At 46.8% G+C, this 17,397-nt stretch overlaps 2 protein-coding genes across 3 annotated transcripts; one reads left to right on the forward strand and one right to left on the reverse strand.

Annotated features, from left to right (window-relative positions):
- The first annotated feature begins 454 nt into the window (after window positions 1–454).
- LOC123091134 (serpin-ZX) lies at window positions 455–3,009 on the forward strand. The gene is made up of 2 exons (XM_044512537.1): window positions 455–948; window positions 2,027–3,009. Exons 1-2 carry the CDS (start codon window positions 532–534, stop codon window positions 2,807–2,809), a joined length of 1,200 nt encoding a protein of 399 aa, XP_044368472.1. The 5' UTR covers window positions 455–531; the 3' UTR covers window positions 2,810–3,009.
- A 661-nt stretch (window positions 3,010–3,670) lies between these two features.
- On the reverse strand, window positions 3,671–6,657 carry LOC123091135 (serine/threonine-protein kinase SAPK10). 2 transcript variants are annotated; one of them, XM_044512539.1, is made up of 8 exons: window positions 6,068–6,653; window positions 5,808–5,984; window positions 5,609–5,662; window positions 5,433–5,525; window positions 5,158–5,250; window positions 4,556–4,660; window positions 4,376–4,474; window positions 3,671–4,288 (listed from the first exon to the last, which is right to left on the reverse strand). In XM_044512539.1, exons 1-8 carry the CDS (start codon window positions 6,242–6,244, stop codon window positions 4,001–4,003), a joined length of 1,086 nt encoding a protein of 361 aa, XP_044368474.1. In that variant the 5' UTR covers window positions 6,245–6,653; the 3' UTR covers window positions 3,671–4,000. The 2 variants fall into 2 exon arrangements, with proteins under 2 accessions (XP_044368474.1, XP_044368473.1); XM_044512538.1 differs by having other exon boundaries at window positions 3,671–4,474; window positions 6,068–6,657.
- Between the last annotated feature and the right edge of the window lie 10,740 nt (window positions 6,658–17,397).

The raw sequence follows: 17,397 nt of genomic DNA on the forward strand, positions 1-17,397 counted from the left end.
TATATCAACATGGGGTCTAGTTTTAAAGATCTCGTCGAGACGGATTTAATGGTGAAAACGGATTTTTAGTTCGCTTTTTTATTTAGGAGATACAATATTTTTAAGCCGAAAACAAAAAAAAAATCTGCTGATGTCATCTATTCATACGTGGCAAAATGAGTGGTGATGGAGGCGTGTGGGCGATGTGCAAACGCCCACACGTATGGGCGTTAACATTTCCGTATTTTATTTCCAAAATAAAAATAGGGTTTGTAGTACGCGGGAGACCGCACACGTTGTCACGCACGCACAACGGCACACGATACCCCGGGAGACCGCACACGTTGTCCCTCCTTTTCTCCCACGAACACCGCGAAATTAATGCCAACTCTGTTCAGCCACCCTTTGGTATTTTTACTTTTAAAAAAAACTCTGATCAGGCACCCGCTACATAACCAGTGAGACCCCTGAAACCCTTGAAAATTGCACCTCCCGTACATCCCCCCCTTTCCTCTCCAGTCCACCCAAAGTCCGACGAGCAACCACCCGGCCATGGCGACCACCGACATCCGCCTCTCCATCGGGCACCAGACCCGCTTCGCCCTCCGCCTCGCCTCCGCCATCTCCTCGCCCTCCCACGCCAAGGGCTCCGCCGGCAACGCCGCCTTCTCGCCGCTCTCGCTCCACGTCGCGCTCAGCCTCGTCGCGGCCGGCGCCGGCGGCGCCACGCGCGACCAGCTCGCTGCCACGCTCGGTGCCGCGGAGAAAGGCGGGGCCGAGGGCATCCACGCGCTCGCCGAGCAGGTGGTGCAGGTCGTGCTCGCCGACGCGTCGGGCGCCGGCGGCCCGCGCGTCGCCTTCGCCAACGGCGTCTTCGTCGACGCGTCGCTCAAGCTCAAGCCTTCCTTCAAGGATCTCGCCGTGGGCAAGTACAAGGCCGAGACACAGTCCGTGGACTTCCAAACTAAGGTGATCCCCTTCCTTGTCTAGCTAGTTCTTGACACGACGGCAAGATCCTTGACCAGAAAAAAAACATAGTACAGATTTGCTCATTATTTGCGGACATCACTAGCTGGTAGTTTATTTACTTGTGTGTTTACAGTTCGCGGTGTCATTCTTTGACCGAAAGTGATTGTTTTGTGCTGATGTGATGTAGATATGAATATCGGTTGGTTTTGCTAGGTCTTTCAACCATTCTAGATTTGAAATTTAGTACTCCATACAGTGTTGTAATTTTGTTGAAAACCAGGAGCTTTAGTACTGTTGTATGGAGTTGCTACATATACGTATAGGTAGCTGTAGAGCATTGCTGAAGCCTCTATGTCTGCTGTTTTCGTAAATGCAGTAAATTCGACTGAATATTCAACTACTAACTTGCAATTTATTTCCTTCTCAAGCTTAAAAATGTGATAAACTACTAATGCCTGGCCAAAAAAAAAATCAATTTAATTATTGAAGTATAGGTGTTCACTAAACAGTAGAAACTAAATGAACTTTGGAAGTACTGTATTACTTTTTATAGTCTCATGTTGCTAACTTGCTCTCTAGAGTTCCCCTTTGTGCGGATAATTTGCACTTTGGAACTTGCATCACTGTGATTTTGGGATAGCTAGTCTGTTACTTTTGTGATCAAATGTACCTTTTTAGAAAGTGTAATTTTCTTAGTGTGCTATCTAGGGATTTGAAGCCTGGGGAATTTGTCGATGTTTACATTTTTATGCTCTTGAGCCTAGTATGTACTGTATATTAGATCAATGTAGGAATGTCTAGAGCCTTGCAAATTCGTTGGCCTATACTTCAGCCTTTTCCAGGCCCTTTCGTGCTTTTCATTTATTACTTTCACGGAATTTTCTTTCTAAGAAGATGTACAAAAAACAACTAACAATTACTGGATTAGAATTGTCAGAAAGCAGTAGTGGTATTGCACAATGTCGCTTCTAGATGGTGTGGTGACCATTTAAATGAGTATACATTTCAAGCAACTTTATATGGTTATTAGTATGATTTTCAGTCGTTCTAAGTTTTGATGTATTTTGCAATGGTCCAGGCTGCTGAAGTTGCTGGTCAAGTGAACTCCTGGGTAGAGAAAATCACAACAGGTCTCATCAAAGAGATCCTCCCTTCAGGGTCTGTTGACAACACCACTAGACTGGTTCTTGGTAATGCCCTTTATTTCAAAGGAGCTTGGACTGAGAAGTTTGACGCATCCAAGACAAAAGATGAGAAGTTCCACCTCCTTGATGGGAGCTCAGTTCAAACACCATTCATGTCCAGTACAAAGAAGCAATACATTTCGTGTTCTGACAGCTTGAAGGTACTGAAACTTCCTTACCAGCAAGGCGAGGACAAGAGGCAGTTCTCCATGTACATTCTTCTTCCAGAAGCACAGGATGGTCTCTGGAACTTGGCCAACAAGTTGAGCACCGAACCAGAGTTCTTGGAGAACCATATCCCAGTGCAGAAGGTTCCTGTCGGGCAGTTCAAGCTTCCGAAGTTCAAGGTATCATTTGGATTTGAAGCGTCTGATATGCTCAAAGGTTTGGGTCTCCAGCTGCCATTCAGCAAAGAGGCAGATCTTTCCGAGATGGTGGATTCACCGGCGGGCTTATACGTCTCGTCCGTTTTCCACAAGTCGTTTGTCGAGGTGAACGAAGAAGGCACCGAGGCTGCCGCAGCAACCGCTGCTGTGGTCACACTTAGGTCACTGCCAGTAGAGCCCGTGAAGGTGGATTTCGTCGCGGATCACCCTTTCCTCTTCCTTATCCGAGAAGACATCACAGGCGTGGTGCTATTCGTCGGTCATGTGTTCAATCCCTTGGTGTCTCCATGATGTGTTTGCTCTGGATCGCTGCCTTGGCAGTGACCTCAACTGTCACATGTGAGTGGAGGGGTTTCAACTTTAGATCATGCTGCCTGTGCAATAAATCCGGTGGATGTTTTTGTTTTCAAATAATGGCTTGCTTGATGTATGGAGGTTGTGGTGATTTAATGACAATAATCCAGGATTGATGTGCAGTTTTTGTGGTTTCAGTTGCTTGATACTCCCTCCGTCCCAAAATTCTTGTCTTCAATTTATCTAGATACGAATGTATCTAACAGTAAGATGTGACTAGATACATCCATATGTAGACAAATCTAAGACAAGAATTTTGGGGCGAAGGGAGTACATCAGATGACCATGCTGGTCAAATGCTTCTTAGCGAAGTACTGTATCAACCAGGGTCTTTGCATAATTTGCGAGATTGATCTGGATTATTTTGTTAATCTGGATTGTTTTACTTGGGTTTGGTTGACTTTGTGTTTTTTGAGGACTTGGGTTTGGTTGACGAGGCGCCGAGAGCGACGTTGTCCTCCGTGGCCCTATCGTTATCAGTCATGTGTGCCTTGACTGGGGGGAGAGAAAGAGATGCAGAGAGAAAGATTCCACAATGGTTCAGAATTTATTCACTCCAGAACTTCTCAACAGGTAAGATGAGCCCACGATATGCTGAATTCTGATATTAACATGCACAACTCAAAATTGCTGAATAATAGAGTGCATATCTCAACACCTGGTACCCTGCACGTAAATGGATACACTGAATCATAGCAAGAACCACGATGCAGAAACACAGAAACTCATCTGAACTGAAAGGTCGAAACGCACTCATGCCCCCACAAGATGCTGGAAATGGCAGGCAGCAAACGAAACTGATCAAACTGTAGTCTCTCTTATTTGCCTACAACACATATACATGGTACAAACATGATGTGATGACACACGGGGTTACAGATGATCTACCAGTTCTCAAATCAGCGGAGATAGTCAACACAGCATTGGAGCAACACAAGGTCACATCCAAAAGGCCAAACCGTTGTACAACATCGGAAGTACAGAGACCAACTACAACAAAGTAACATTTGTGGGCGGGCTATCAAGCACCGCGGTACCCTATCCCTCCTGACTTCTGAGTGTCTCGAGTATCTTGGCATCTTACGGTCAACTTATAGAATAGCTGCTTCGTTGAGAGGTTTTGCACCGTCACATAGCATACACTATCTCCCCGCTGCTTTCGACGTCGAGGTCGGCGTCTGAATCAAGGTCGTCCATGTCGTCATCAAGGTCGAGGCCGTCGTTCAGGAACTGGTTGATCCGAGAACCAGCCGCCGGGATGGTGGCCTCCGCCAGGATCTGCATGATCTCGTCCATGCTCTGCATCGGCTGTTCCGGCTCCTCATACTGGCTGCTCATGGTGCTATCATCCACCAGGTCAGCTGGGAGATTCTTCAAGAACCACGGATGGTTTCTTATCTCGGGGATTGTGATTCTCTGCATGTCGACATGAAAGGTATCAACCTCAAAAGGAATATGTATGCAACATATAGTGACTCGAAAATCTTGGTAATAAGTACTCACTGTAGCTGGGTTGCCCACGAAAATCTTGGCGATAAGATCTCGACACTCGGCAGATATGTGCACGTAATCGGGAATCGAGTACTGCACACTCAGTATCCTCTGGCAAAACAAGCGCATTAGCTTTGTGTTCAGAACAAGAGCAGAGATTGTCAAGAAATTAAGATGGCTCAGAATGGGAACCTGAATTGTCTTCCTAAAATTCTTGGGCTCATCAGGATCCTCAAAGGGATATGCACCAACCAGCATAACATAAAGTGTCACTCCGCAGGACCACACATCCGCAATCTTCATTTCATCGAGGAACAAACGATTAGTGGTAGGTAACTTGAGATGATGCATGCCATCGCAGAGTCTAGCAGTACCGTTGGAATATATATCATGCATCTCGCAAATGGAAATGCTTCACAATGTAAATATGGTTGCCCAAGTGGAGAAAAATGGGCATGAATATTACACAAAACAACAGGATCAGGATATCATGAAAAGTAATATTAACATGGTCCATGGAGCACCAATATGTATGCACCAAGGCTTTTAATTTCAGAAACAAAAAAAATTCGGACGTCACTGAGATATGCGAAATTTTGAAAATTTCGCAGATTTTAGAAATTATTTCACATTTTGAGTTATCAAATTAAATAGATTTTAATGAATTTTACCTCACCTAAATTTTAATTTTAATTGGGCTCAAAATTTCAGGGCTATAAGTATTTCGGACCCCACCGAAATATGCGAAATTTTCAATGAAATTTCGTTGAAATTTTAAACCCTGGTATACATACCTTTCCATCATATTCCTTCTTCAGAAGAACCTCAGGAGCAATGTATGCCGGTGTTCCGACGGTTGATTTCGGCTGCGAATGAAGAACCGACGACTGCAGATACGCAGAACAACAATGAGCAGAGTAACAGGTAGATCCACTAGGACACAAAAACTAGGATGTCAAGCAGAGCATAACTCCCAATTTGGCATGTAAGCAGAGTAAAATATGCTGTTAGCTGTAGACTGCAATCCTGCGACAGTGAAGCAAGCATCTTGTTTTAGTAAGTACTGTACCTTGGAATAGCCAAAGTCGCATATCTTGAGGCGAGGAGCCGTGCTCCCGTCCAGCAGAGTGTTCTCCAGCTTCAAGTCACGATGGCATACTTGCTTAACAAAAGACGAAACCATTTTAGTCGTAGCTACCGTAACAGCCTAACTAACTGTAGAATCTCCCAAAAAGGAAAGGTTACCATGGAGTGGCAGTAGCTGACTCCTGAGAGCAGCTGCTGGAAGAAGAAACGCGCCTGAAAAGTCAGAGGCTTGGGCGGTTAGTATAGTCTATAATGATCAGTAGCAGTCCACGTACGCAGAAACGGAGAACGTCATGGCGAATCGGTGATCGACCGATGAGGCATGGAAAGGAAGGGAGAGGATGATGGATGGGCGGACCTCGTCCTCGCTGAACCTGCCGGCGTTGCAGATGCGCTCGAAGAGCTCCCCGCCGGAGGCGTACTCCATGACGATGGCGAGGTGCGTGGGCGTGAGGATGACCTCCTTGAAGCGGATGATGTTGGGGTGGCGCAGCGACCGGTGGTTGATGATCTCCCGCTGCACGTTCTCGTCAATCTGCAAATCAACATGCGTGCTCTTCAGCTCTGATTTCGTCCCATGCAGGAAGATGAAGAACCTAGTAGTAGCAGTAGAAGTACCTTCTCCCCTCGCTCGATGTACTTGACGGCGACGAGCTGGCCGTCGGCGCGGTTGCGCATGAGGCGCGCGACGCCGAAGTTGCCGGAGCCGATGTCCTTGACGAGCTCGTAGCGGTCGCCGTCGTGCATTATGGGCATGTCCATGCCCGGCCCCACCGTCAGCGCCGCCCGGTCCATCCCTCTTCCCTCCCCTCTCCCCTTTCCTTCCCCCACCGCCGGCGCCGCGGAGCAAAGCAACCGAGCAAGCTCCCGCGCGCGCGCCTCCCGTGACCCCGCGATCCAAGAGCGAGAGAAAGAAGCCTTGCCTTCTTGCCTTTAGTTTAGTTAGCTGATGATGAGCTCCACCGTACCTCGAGAGGGTGGTGGACTGCACTGGATTGGGCGGAGGAGAAAACCCACCTCGTGATCTCGCCCTCCTTTCTCTCTATCGCCTCGCGCTTTTCACCCCGCGCCCACGCCTCGCCGGCAGCCTTTATTTTCTCGCTATTAATAAAATCGCCGCGCTCTGGTTTCTTCTCCTCCCTGCCTGTGCGGGTGTGATCGCTCCATCTTTAATATTTTTCCCTCTCCGCTCTGTTTCGCAGGCGAACTACTATCCAGTTCCAGTCCGGTGGGGAAGACGGGCGGGGGCGTGTCGTGTCCTCCTAGCCCGGCCAGCCCCCCGCTAACCGACGTGTGGGCCGGTGGGCTCTGGGCCCCACGCGTCGGGCTTGTCACGGGAGGGCGCCGGTGGTGTGCACGTAAGCGGCGTTGGTCAATGACGTGCAGACCCGGTGCGGTGAGGTACGGGTGGGGCCCGGCTGTCGGTGTCTGTTGTAGGACTGTGGCCCAGGCGTAGGGTGGTGGGGGAGGCTGAAAATATCTGGGGGGGTGGCTGGTAGGCGTACCGCGTGGAGCACGGGCTTCGGCCTGAAAACTTCAGGTCGGTAAGTTGAGCCCGCCGCTCTATGCGTATCGGATGGTGATTTGGTGGCCCGTGGTGCACGTGGACGGCTCCGATTGTTTCAGCAATGTGGGCGTGCTCTCATTTCGGCAACAGCCGCCGAGTTGATCGGCTGACTCGCTGGAGCTAATGACTGAATTAGGTTGGGTCGGTTTGGTGTGCCGTCTTGATTAGGGCAATCTCCGATCCAAAACCCAAACGGACGACATTATTTGTCCGCGAAACTGTTCGGAAGTGTTCGTAAAATTTAAATCGATGCACACAGACCTAACGCAAGCCTTTAAAATCCCTATTTGTCAGCCTCCCTTTCTTTTCCTCGATTTTTTCCTCCGGACACTGAAATGATTCGATCTTTTAAAAAAAGTGATCTTTCAAAAAGCTGAAATGATTCGAAAATCAATATTACAATACGCTTATAATACAAATACAAATCTTACAGCTCATACATAAAGATTTCAAATTACATAGCTCAAATTAAACTCCAATTTATTCGGACTCATGCTCTATTGATTTTAATGAAACACCAGCAATGTTCCATAGATCATTTGGAAGATGAGTATGTGTTTCTCGATTACGAATCTCAAACTCAGTCACGTCTTGTTCTGAAAGATCAACAATTCCAAGATCACTCATGTGTTCTACATTGCAAACACCCTCACGACATCCTAGTCATGATCCCTGATAATGCCTCTAAGACTAGGTCATGTATTGATGATGAGTATGAATTTAATGGGACAGGGGCTGGCCGTCGTCGATTTCAAAGTGATTGGTTCACAAACCATTTCTTGTTGGAATATTCACCTCTAACAAATCTTGCATATTGCTTGCCTTGTTTTCTCTTTTCGAAGAAGCCAATTGGGAAGTCTGGTTCAGACATATTCACGGTCAAAGGATTTGATAGGTGGAAATAGGTTAACAATAGAAAAGAACGTGCTTTCCTCACACATATGGGCACTACTCCCAACTCAGCTCACAATTTTGCAATTGTGTGTTACGAAAACCTGAAAGGTAAAATGAATCATGTTGATGAGGTGATTAGAAAGCAAACAAAGAAGATGGTTCTTGATGCAAGACTAGGGCTAAAGACTACCATTGATGTCATGAGGAGAATAATTTGATTTCAAACATTTAGAAATTTTTAGTACTTCATGTCTAATAATTATTCTATGTTGATTGCCTACTGCCTCAGCCATTGATTTGCTTCCAGCTGGCCTAATACTTGCAGCAGTGCCATATTGTTTGGCAAGCACAACTTTCTTCTTCTTTGAGGTGTCGTCTTCTGCAACAAAGTCTTCATCCTCATCATCAGAATTTTTCTTCTTCCTAGCCCTGGTGGCCGCCTTTAGCAAATCTGGAGAACTTCTTTCTCCTTCGTGATAGCTTTCCTCAAGACTAGAGCCTGCACTCAAATCAACACTTTGCTCCTCCTATTCTGACTGTCACTGGCCTCTGGCATCTTGCAAGCCCTGTGAAGTAGATGGGTATGGGCAGAATAGATGAGTCATCAAAAATGCAGCTGATTTTTGAAAATTTTGAGTTCCAATTTGAGTTTCAAGTTTTCAGAGAAGACATATCAGATCCACCGAGTTGATCATTTCGGTGATACCGAAGCACTAACAAAGACTTGGCACACAGTTTCGGTTAGGCCGATAAGTGGCTCGGTCTCTCCGAGATGCTAGGGTTTCACAGAAACTTTATCTCGGTCTCACCGATCAGTACAACTCTGTGGCACCGAGGTGTACTAGTGCAATGGCCAAAGGCCAGATCGGTGACTCCGAAATTTCCAAATCGGCGGTCCGAGATGTATTCGGCGGAAATTTAAACCTAATTTTTTTTGCTCGAATCTAATGTACGAAATTCATATAGGGAACAGAGATTGGCAAACTGTGGCATGAATCATGGGGAAAACCCTAGTGCATTGAATCCAAAAATAGAAGCACCAAGGGGTCAGATTTTACCCTAACTTGGTGCAAATCCTTTACGGCTGCAACAGAGGGAGAGATTTCTGTTGACAGCAGCGGAATCTAATAGCGAGGGCGTGATGGACGGAATAGCCCTAGTGCATTGAATCAAAAATAGAAGCACTAAGGGGTCAGATTTTACCCTAACTTGGGGCAAATCCTCTACGGCGGTAACATAGGGAGATATTTCCGTTGATGGCAGCGGAATCCAATAGCGAGGGCGCGCTGGATGGAATGGCGACTGTTCGGAGACTGGGGCTACGACAGCTGTGGGGTGCGAGGACATGACGTTTGAGAAATTTCAACCTTATGGACCCGCTGGAGTATATATACCCATCAGCTGTCGGTGGCTCTAAGTGAAACAGATCGGTGGCACTGAGATGCGTAACTACTAGTACTACCACACATCGGTGACTCCAAGACGGTTCAGATCGATCGCACCAAGATGAAAAACCAGATCAATCCAAATGGTTTCGGTGAGACCGAATGTGAATGAGTTGGTCAAACCAAAAGACATTTAGAAGGTTTTGGAATTCAGTCTTTGACAAATCGGTGACTCCAAGTGCAACTCACCCGGAGGGTCCAAAAACGACTTGTTCACATTTTGTGATATAGCAAGAATGAATTTAGACAAGTCGAGACAGATAGCTAGAGAAGGTGCTTAAGCATTCTTATACATCCACTTAGCCAAAAAACCAAGACAATCAAAACAACAACTGGATGTCCTCGAATGAATAAAATCCATTGCAATAAGCTCACACAATAAGATAGCAAATAAAATATGTGTCAAACAAGCACAACCAATTCTAGTGACTATGACACAATTGGCAATGACTAGGTCATCTATATATGAGTATATTGACTTAGGAGCCAAGTGAGAGCATTTGATCATAGGTCATACTCATCGTTTAAACACAAGTGGGATTACCACTTTTACATGAAGCATTAATGTGTTCACATCATTAGAGTTGCTTTAGCTCAAGTCTTAGAGAAAAGCTCCCCTGTGACGCCCGGGTAATCATGCTACAGTAATTCCACGCTAATGATGCCACGTCACCTCGGTTACTGTTATTACTCTCGCGATGGTTCAAAAACGGTTCGAATTCAAATTTAAAATCAAGTCAAACAATTAAAATTTTCAAAAGTCAAAACTAAAATGTTCTTAATGTGACAAATAAATCATGGATATTATTGGTGGAGTAACAACATCTTTATAAAATATTTAAATACCCTTAAGTGATTAAAACAACATCAAAGCAATTAGTTATACTCCTAATATATTTTATCAAATACTAAACTATTTTTATTCTGACGTAAAACTTGTTAGAACAGTGGATTAATTTGACACACTATTTTTGGAGCTGTTTTCATATTTTACTAAACCAAAATTATAGTGCAACTAAAATAAAAGAGAAATGAATAAAAGGTAAAACAAAAAAATAACAAAAGAAAGAGGAAACCCCCTGGCCAACTAGGCCGAACGGCCCAACTGGCCGCCGAACCAACCGACCCAGGCCGGCCCACCCCCAGTCCCCCTTATCCCCCCCCCAGAAACCCTAGATCGAAACCCCACCCCACTCGCCCCACTTCCCCTCCCCACACCCCGCTCCTCCCTCCGCCCCCCCCCGATTGGATCGGGGGAATCAACCCCATCGACCGCGCCGCTCGACCCCCCCTGCGATCCATCATCGGACGCCATTGCCGCAGTCCTCTCCGTCGCTGGAGGCCCCCTCGCCGGACCGCAACCTCGCCGGCCTGCCTCCCCCTCCCCGCCGGACTGCTACCTCTCCGTCCCCGTCAACCTCCCCGAGCACCGCTGCATAGACCCCACGGCCCCGTGGTGAGGCCCCGGCATCTCCTCCTTCTCTCCTGCTCCGGCCACTTCGGCCATGGCCTCGCTCACCGATGCCCGCACGCGCGCTGGCCGCCCTAGCCGCGCCCGCGCCCCCTGCCTGCGCCCGTGCCCCACCTCGTTCGGACGCGCCCGCTCGGCTCCCTCCGCGTCCGCTCCGCCGGGCAGCCCTGCTGCTGTTGCCCCGCCGCGTGTGTCGTGCATCCGCGTCGTTCCGCCGCTGCATCGCCGTGCAGCCCCGCAACGACCCGCAGCACCACCGCGCGCGCACCACCACGTGCGTCGCGCCTGGGCCGGCACCCCGCTGGCGCCCCGTGATGCGCCTCATGTCGGCGAGCCCGCCCCGGCTCCCCTGCAGTTGCTCCGACCACCGCCTCCGTTCACCGGCGTTGCTGCTCCTCGCCCGCGGCCCCTTGCTCGCCGGCCGGCGCGTACCCGACCCTACAGTGGCCGTTGCCGCGGCCCTGGGCATGCGCCCGTGTGGTCTGGGCAGCGCACACGCCCAGCGCCTGCTTACCCGTGCGCCCGTTAGGCCCCCTGGGCATATGACATGGGGGGCCCACCCTGAGAACGTTTTACAAAAAAAAGAGAATTAAAAAAATAATAATAAGTAAAAATAAATAAATAAATAGGTAATAATTAATTAAGTTAATCAATCATGTTTAATTAATCTAATTAACTAGTTAGTTTAATTAAATAGTAATTAGATTAGTTAAACCCTAATTAGAGTAAACAGAGTATGACATGCAGGACCCACACGTCAGATTGACCCAGTCAACTCCCAGTTGACTGCTGACGTCATGCTGACGTCAGCGTGCACTGTTCTGGATAATGTTGGATTTAAATAATTAAATAAATCCTAAAAATGAATTAAATCTTTTAAAATTAATATAATATAAACCGTAGCTCGGATGGAAAAACTTTGTACATGAAAGTTGCTCAGAACGACGAGATGAACCCGGATACGCAGCCCGTTCGTCCACCACACACTCCTAACATATCAAACACGCAACCTTCCCCCTTTAGATCATCTGTCCGAAAACACGGAACACCGGGGATACTTTCCCGGATGTTTCCCCCCCTTCACCAGTATCACCTCCTACAGCATTCACCTCTAGCACCGCGTATTGCCATGTTACGCTTTGTGATACTTAGATTGCTCTGTTATTTATTGTGTTCCCCCTCCGTTACTTCTTTCCGGTAGACCCCGAGACTGCCGGCGACCCCCAGTTCGACTATGGTGTTGACGATCCCTCCTTGCCAGAGCAACCAGGCAAGCCCCCCCTTTGATCACCAGATATCGCCTACTCTTCTCTATACTGCTTGCATTAGAGTAGTGTAGCATGTTACTGCTTTCAGTTAATCCTATACTGCTGCATAGCCTGTCTTTGCTACTACTGTTGTTACCTTTACCTGCTATCCTACTGCTTAGTATAGGATGCTAGTGTTCCATCAGTGGCCCTACATTCTTATCCGTCTGCCATGCTATACTACTGGGTTGTGATCACTTTGGGAGGTGATCACGGGCATATACTATATACCTTACACTGTTACATTACCTGTGATACTGTTCGGAGATGGGGGCTGAAAGGACAGGTGGCTCCATCCCGGTAGAGGTGGGCCTGGGTTCCCGACGGCCCCCAACTGTTACTTTGTGGCGGAGCGACAGGGCAGGTTGAGACCGCCTAGGAGAGAGGTGGGCCTGGCCCTATTCGGCGTTCGCGGATACTTAACACGCTTAACGAGATCTTGGTATTTGATCTGAGTTGGCTACGAGCTTATACGCACTAACCATCTACGTGGGAGTAGTTATGGGTATCCCGGCGTCGTGGTATCAGCCGAAGCACTTCAGACGTCAGCGACGGAGCGGCGCGCGCCGGATTGGACTGGAACGCCTGCTAGGCTAGGTTTGCTTCCGGCCGCCCTCGCAATGTGCAGGTGTGCTATGGGCGATGGGCCCAGACCCCTGTGCGCTTAGGTTTAGACCGGCGTGCTGGCCTCTCTGTTTTGCCTAGGTGGGGCTGCGACGTGTTGATCTTCCGAGGCCGGGCATGACCCAGGAAAGTGTGTCCGGCCAAATGGGATCAAGCGTGTTGGGTAAGTTGGTGCACCCCTGCAGGGAAGTTAATCTATTCGAATAGCCGTGATCTTCGGTAACAGGACGACTTGGAGTTGTACCTTGACCTTATGACAACTAGAACCGAATACTTAATAAAACACACCCTTCCAAGTTCCACAGACAACCCAGTGATCGCTTTTCCACAGGGCGACGAGGGGAGGATCGCCGGGTAGGATTATGCTATGCGATGCTCTTGGAGATGCTACTTGGAGTTGCTACTTGGAGATGCATACTTGGAGGACTTCAATCTACTCTCTTCTACATGCTGCAAGACGGAGGCTGCCAGAAGCGTAGTCTTCGATAGGACTAGCTATCCCCCTCTTATTCTGGCATTCTGCAGTTCAGTCCACCGATATGGCCTCCTTACACATATACCCATGCATATGTAGTGTAGTTCCTTGCTTGCGAGTACTTTGGATGAGTACTCACGGTTGCTTTTCTCCCTCTTTTCCCCTTTCCCTTCTACCTGGTTGTCGCAACCAGATGCTGGAGCCCTGGAGCCAGACGCCACCGTCGACGACGACTCCTACTACACCGGAGGTGCCTACTACTACGTGCAGCCCGCTGACGACGACCAGGAGTAGTTAGGAGGATCCCAGACAGGAGGCCTGCGCCTCTTTCGATCTGTATCCCAGTTTGTGCTAGCCTTCTTATGGCAAACTTGTTTAACTTATGTCTGTACTCAGATATTGTTGCTTCCGCTGACTCGTCTATGATCGAGCACTTGTATTCGAGCCCTCGAGGCCCCTGGCTTGTATTATGATGCTTGTATGACTTATTTTATTTGTAGAGTTGTGTTGTGATATCTTCCCGTGAGTCCCTGATCTTGATCGTACACATTTGCGTGCATGATTAGTGTACGATTGAATCGGGGGCGTCACATCCCCCTAGATGTGATATCCATCCAAAGAGGGATGAACTAACCTTTGGTATTGTCGATGATGACTTCATGTAAACAGCATGAAAACCGTTCTGCAAGATATCAAGAAATTCTTTAAATAAGTCATCATTCATTAGCACGTAAGAGCATTCATTCTATCAACGATATTTCTCGAACTGGTGCACTTCCCTGTAGAGAGGAAAGTAGGAGATTTCTCGTAAGGATTTTACGTGATTTTCCCATTATGTGAGCGTGCATTTACTAATGAATTCCAAAGGATTTAGGTATTTGACTAGCAGTCATCCTCATCAGGTCTAGATATTGCTGTGAATAAGTGTTCTTTCGCTTGAACCTATGGATTGGCTTAAGCAAGCATGGTATCTTTGGACCAGACCTTGAACATCTGCTTCTATAGTTTTGGTTAACCAACTTTCCCCCAAAAAGGGGAGATCCATTGCTTACTGCTCACGGAAACATCCGACCTTATGGTCAAGTCGTCCGCCTATCTTTCTAATCTCATTTGTTTTCCGATCGCATTGGTCGTGTATTAGCAGACAATATATATATCGGTTCATGATGCATTGCCGCGCGAAATCAAGATAATGGAATTGGATTAGTGGATACTGGACCAGAATGAAATGTGGGAATATCGGGATTGGCAGATTTTTTATATTGAAATAAAAAAACTCAACACGACTAGTGAATTCAAATTAGAGTCATTGTAGATGTGGATGCTTAATGTTGATGTAGACCATCAAGAGTTGGGAGCAATCCTTGAGTTTTGCACTTTCAATATGTACATGGGTTAGTCCCACAAGGAACACACAAAGATATCCATAGACTTAGAGTGAAATGCACATATGATGATGTCCTTGAATGCATTGGATACCTTGTCCTTTGTCTTACCAACAAGAGTGTTTGTGACTCCATGAACTAGTGCAAGTTGTTGAAGTTGGTTGCACAAGTCCTTGCTGTTGACACCAGATTTTGGCACGGTCAATAACTTATTTAAGATGGCGTCAAATGGAGAAGTGATCTTCATAAAAGAGTTCCGTATTGTCGATATGAACATCTTTGAAGTTTGGGTCATCGCAGTTCGATTTCATCTCGAAGGCCGAAACTATGCTCAAAGTACTAAGATCTTATATTCAGAGTACAGTTTGGCTGATTAAGCACCCAAGACGACCTCAAATGGAAACATTATCTATATGGATTGTCTTCGTCTCGTTGAAACGATCGATTTTGATATAAAAATCGTTCCAATCCGAGTTCGTATGCAAAAGTTAGAGCCATCGGAATACAGCCCTGTCAGGAGGCAAAAAACTTGCGCGCCCCACCAGACACCCTGTCTGATGGGTAGCGCGAGGATAGCCTGTTTTGTGCGACCGATTTGACCCTCAAGATGACTTCTGATCAAAATACATTCAACACAAAAGTTGTTCGTCTCGTCGAAACGGTCAAGATTGCTTTTGGGCTCGTTTCCATCCGAGATCGTTTACCACCACAAAAAAGACCCGCAAGATGCAGCCAGTTTAAACCGAACAGTTTTGGAAAGTTCGGACAAAACCAATCCGAATTTGACTAGGGTTTTGGACGTGAATCCAAGCCTTTTCCTTGCACGGGAAGTCCAGCCGCCTCTTATATACCTAAGGGGTGACGGCCGATTGAACAACACCAATCGAACAAACACATCTACTACTTTTTTGTGTTCATCTACTTTTATCTCTCCCCTTGTATCTTTCTTCTCGTTCTTCGTCGTTCTTCAAGATTGGAGGCTGCGAATCCACGAGGCTCTAGGGGCGGTAAGGCCGACCTCGAGCAGCCAATCGTCGCCGCGAGCCCTGACGGGGTCCCTCCCGGGCGAGCGGGGCGTCTGGTCCCAAAAGCGCCGGCTTGCTGTCTTGGGTATCGCGCTGGAAGTCGGCTTCCCGCGGTGTGAGTTGCGGAGCATCTCCCTCGGTGCTGCGGGTACACATCGACGTGTTCATGTGACGCGTTCCAGCGTCAACACACTTTTTGGCGACTCCGCTGGGGAAGAAGCTTTGAACGGTCTCCGGCCTATTCTTGCTACGAAAGGATCGTCATCTAGGGTTTGCAATCTACAAAGGTAATATGAATACCCAATTCCCTATTGTAGATGCAAATAATTCATATGGTGTTACTAGATTGCTCAATGAGTATACTCTATCGGCCAGCCCTAGTTTTTTCAGTAATGCATCTAATTACGTGCAAGGGCCGAATCAAAGTAATTTGCATGCTTTAAGTTCTTATGATACTAGTAACCTACACCATATGTATCCCAACTCTCATGCATCGGCAACCCCACAAATTGTTATGCCGATGAACAACATGGTGAGTTCAATTAATAAATTTGAAACACCTCATGTTAGAATCTCAAATGCCATGCAAGAAAGTGTTTCACCCTTTTATTCATCGGCAAGTAATGTGCAATATACTAATCCAACCATGCCGATGAACGAGAGAATTGGCCATGCTGCTACTAGTTATTCGGCCAGTTACTCTCAAACGTCATATGCTACACCTCATGTTAGTAATTCTTCGGCACCATACACAACTGTAGATGCTCATAATTCGGCTTCACACCTTCCTGGTTATAGCCGAATGAATGTAAATTTTACAGGAGCGGTTGTGCCCAATATTATAGAAGATGAGGTAGTGGTGGCTGCATTGAAGAGTTTATCCCAAAATAAGAGAATTAGTGCTCTTTGCCTTGAACAACATGAAAAGGGGCTATTTTCTGATTATGCCGCAATAAAAGCTAGAGTTTTGCAAGAATATGAATCTTTGTCAATTGATAAAATTGGCGAGCAAAAATATGGTCTTACAACAATGCATATGCCTTCACCTAGTACTACATCATATTATACACCCCCTACACAATTGCAAAATTTCGGCAACACCCGTGTGTCATTGCCGAAAGAATCTAAAAGCATTAAGGGGCAATCATATCCGGAGTGGGCTAAAATTGAGAAAAATCCTAAAGCTAATTTTGCTGCTCGCCGTCAGAAACAAATAGAAAAAGAATTGGCTCAGATAAAAGAAGCATTGCCAATTGGTAGTATCAATGAAAAGAAGGATGATTCGGAACATGAAAGTGCTTCGGTTGAAAAAGCCGAATCAAGTAGTATATATTCTGAATCCATCAATTCCAACGAGGCAAGCATTATTGAGAAAGGGCATGGCAAGCATAGGAAAACAACGGTGCTTGATTTTTCTGAAGTTAATGGAACCTAGTTCCTGCCCTATGAGTTCCGTGCCGTAGAAATTGACAAGCTTCAAGGACAAGAACAAGTAGCCGAACAAAGTTCGGCCGACAAAAATCTTCAAAGCAATGATGAACGGATTCAAGAAAAATATGATGACAAGGTGTTGGGGAGCCATCCAAAGACGGAACAAGATGTTCTTCAAATGGCACCACCATCATGCTCTCCCAACATATTTGAAGAGGTATGCATAGCGAGTAATTTACCTGTTTTTAGATTTGGTCGCAACTTCATTATTGATGCATCTATAAGAAATATTCTCATAAGTAATTTTGAAAGACCAATGAAGAA

The sequence above is a fragment of the Triticum aestivum genome, chromosome 4B, assembly GCF_018294505.1.
Source record: "Triticum aestivum cultivar Chinese Spring chromosome 4B, IWGSC CS RefSeq v2.1, whole genome shotgun sequence".
Taxonomy (NCBI): Eukaryota; Viridiplantae; Streptophyta; class Magnoliopsida; order Poales; family Poaceae; genus Triticum; species Triticum aestivum.

What these genes read in the sequence shown, in the direction of transcription:
- LOC123091134 (XM_044512537.1), top strand. Translation starts at nt 532, where the DNA reads ATGGCGACCACCGACATCCGCCTCTCCATCGGGCACCAGACCCGCTTC. An exon ending in CCGTGGACTTCCAAACTAAG is followed by an intron (nt 949 to 2,026) that starts GTGATCCCCTTC and finishes GCAATGGTCCAG; the next exon opens with GCTGCTGAAGTTGCTGGTCA.
- LOC123091135 (XM_044512538.1), bottom strand. Translation starts at nt 6,244, where the DNA reads ATGGACCGGGCGGCGCTGACGGTGGGGCCGGGCATGGACATGCCCATA. An exon ending in GCGACTTTGGCTATTCCAAG is followed by an intron (nt 5,251 to 5,432) that starts GTACAGTACTTA and finishes GCGTATCTGCAG; the next exon opens with TCGTCGGTTCTTCATTCGCA. An exon ending in AGAAGGAATATGATGGAAAG is followed by an intron (nt 4,661 to 5,157) that starts GTATGTATACCA and finishes GATGAAATGAAG; the next exon opens with ATTGCGGATGTGTGGTCCTG.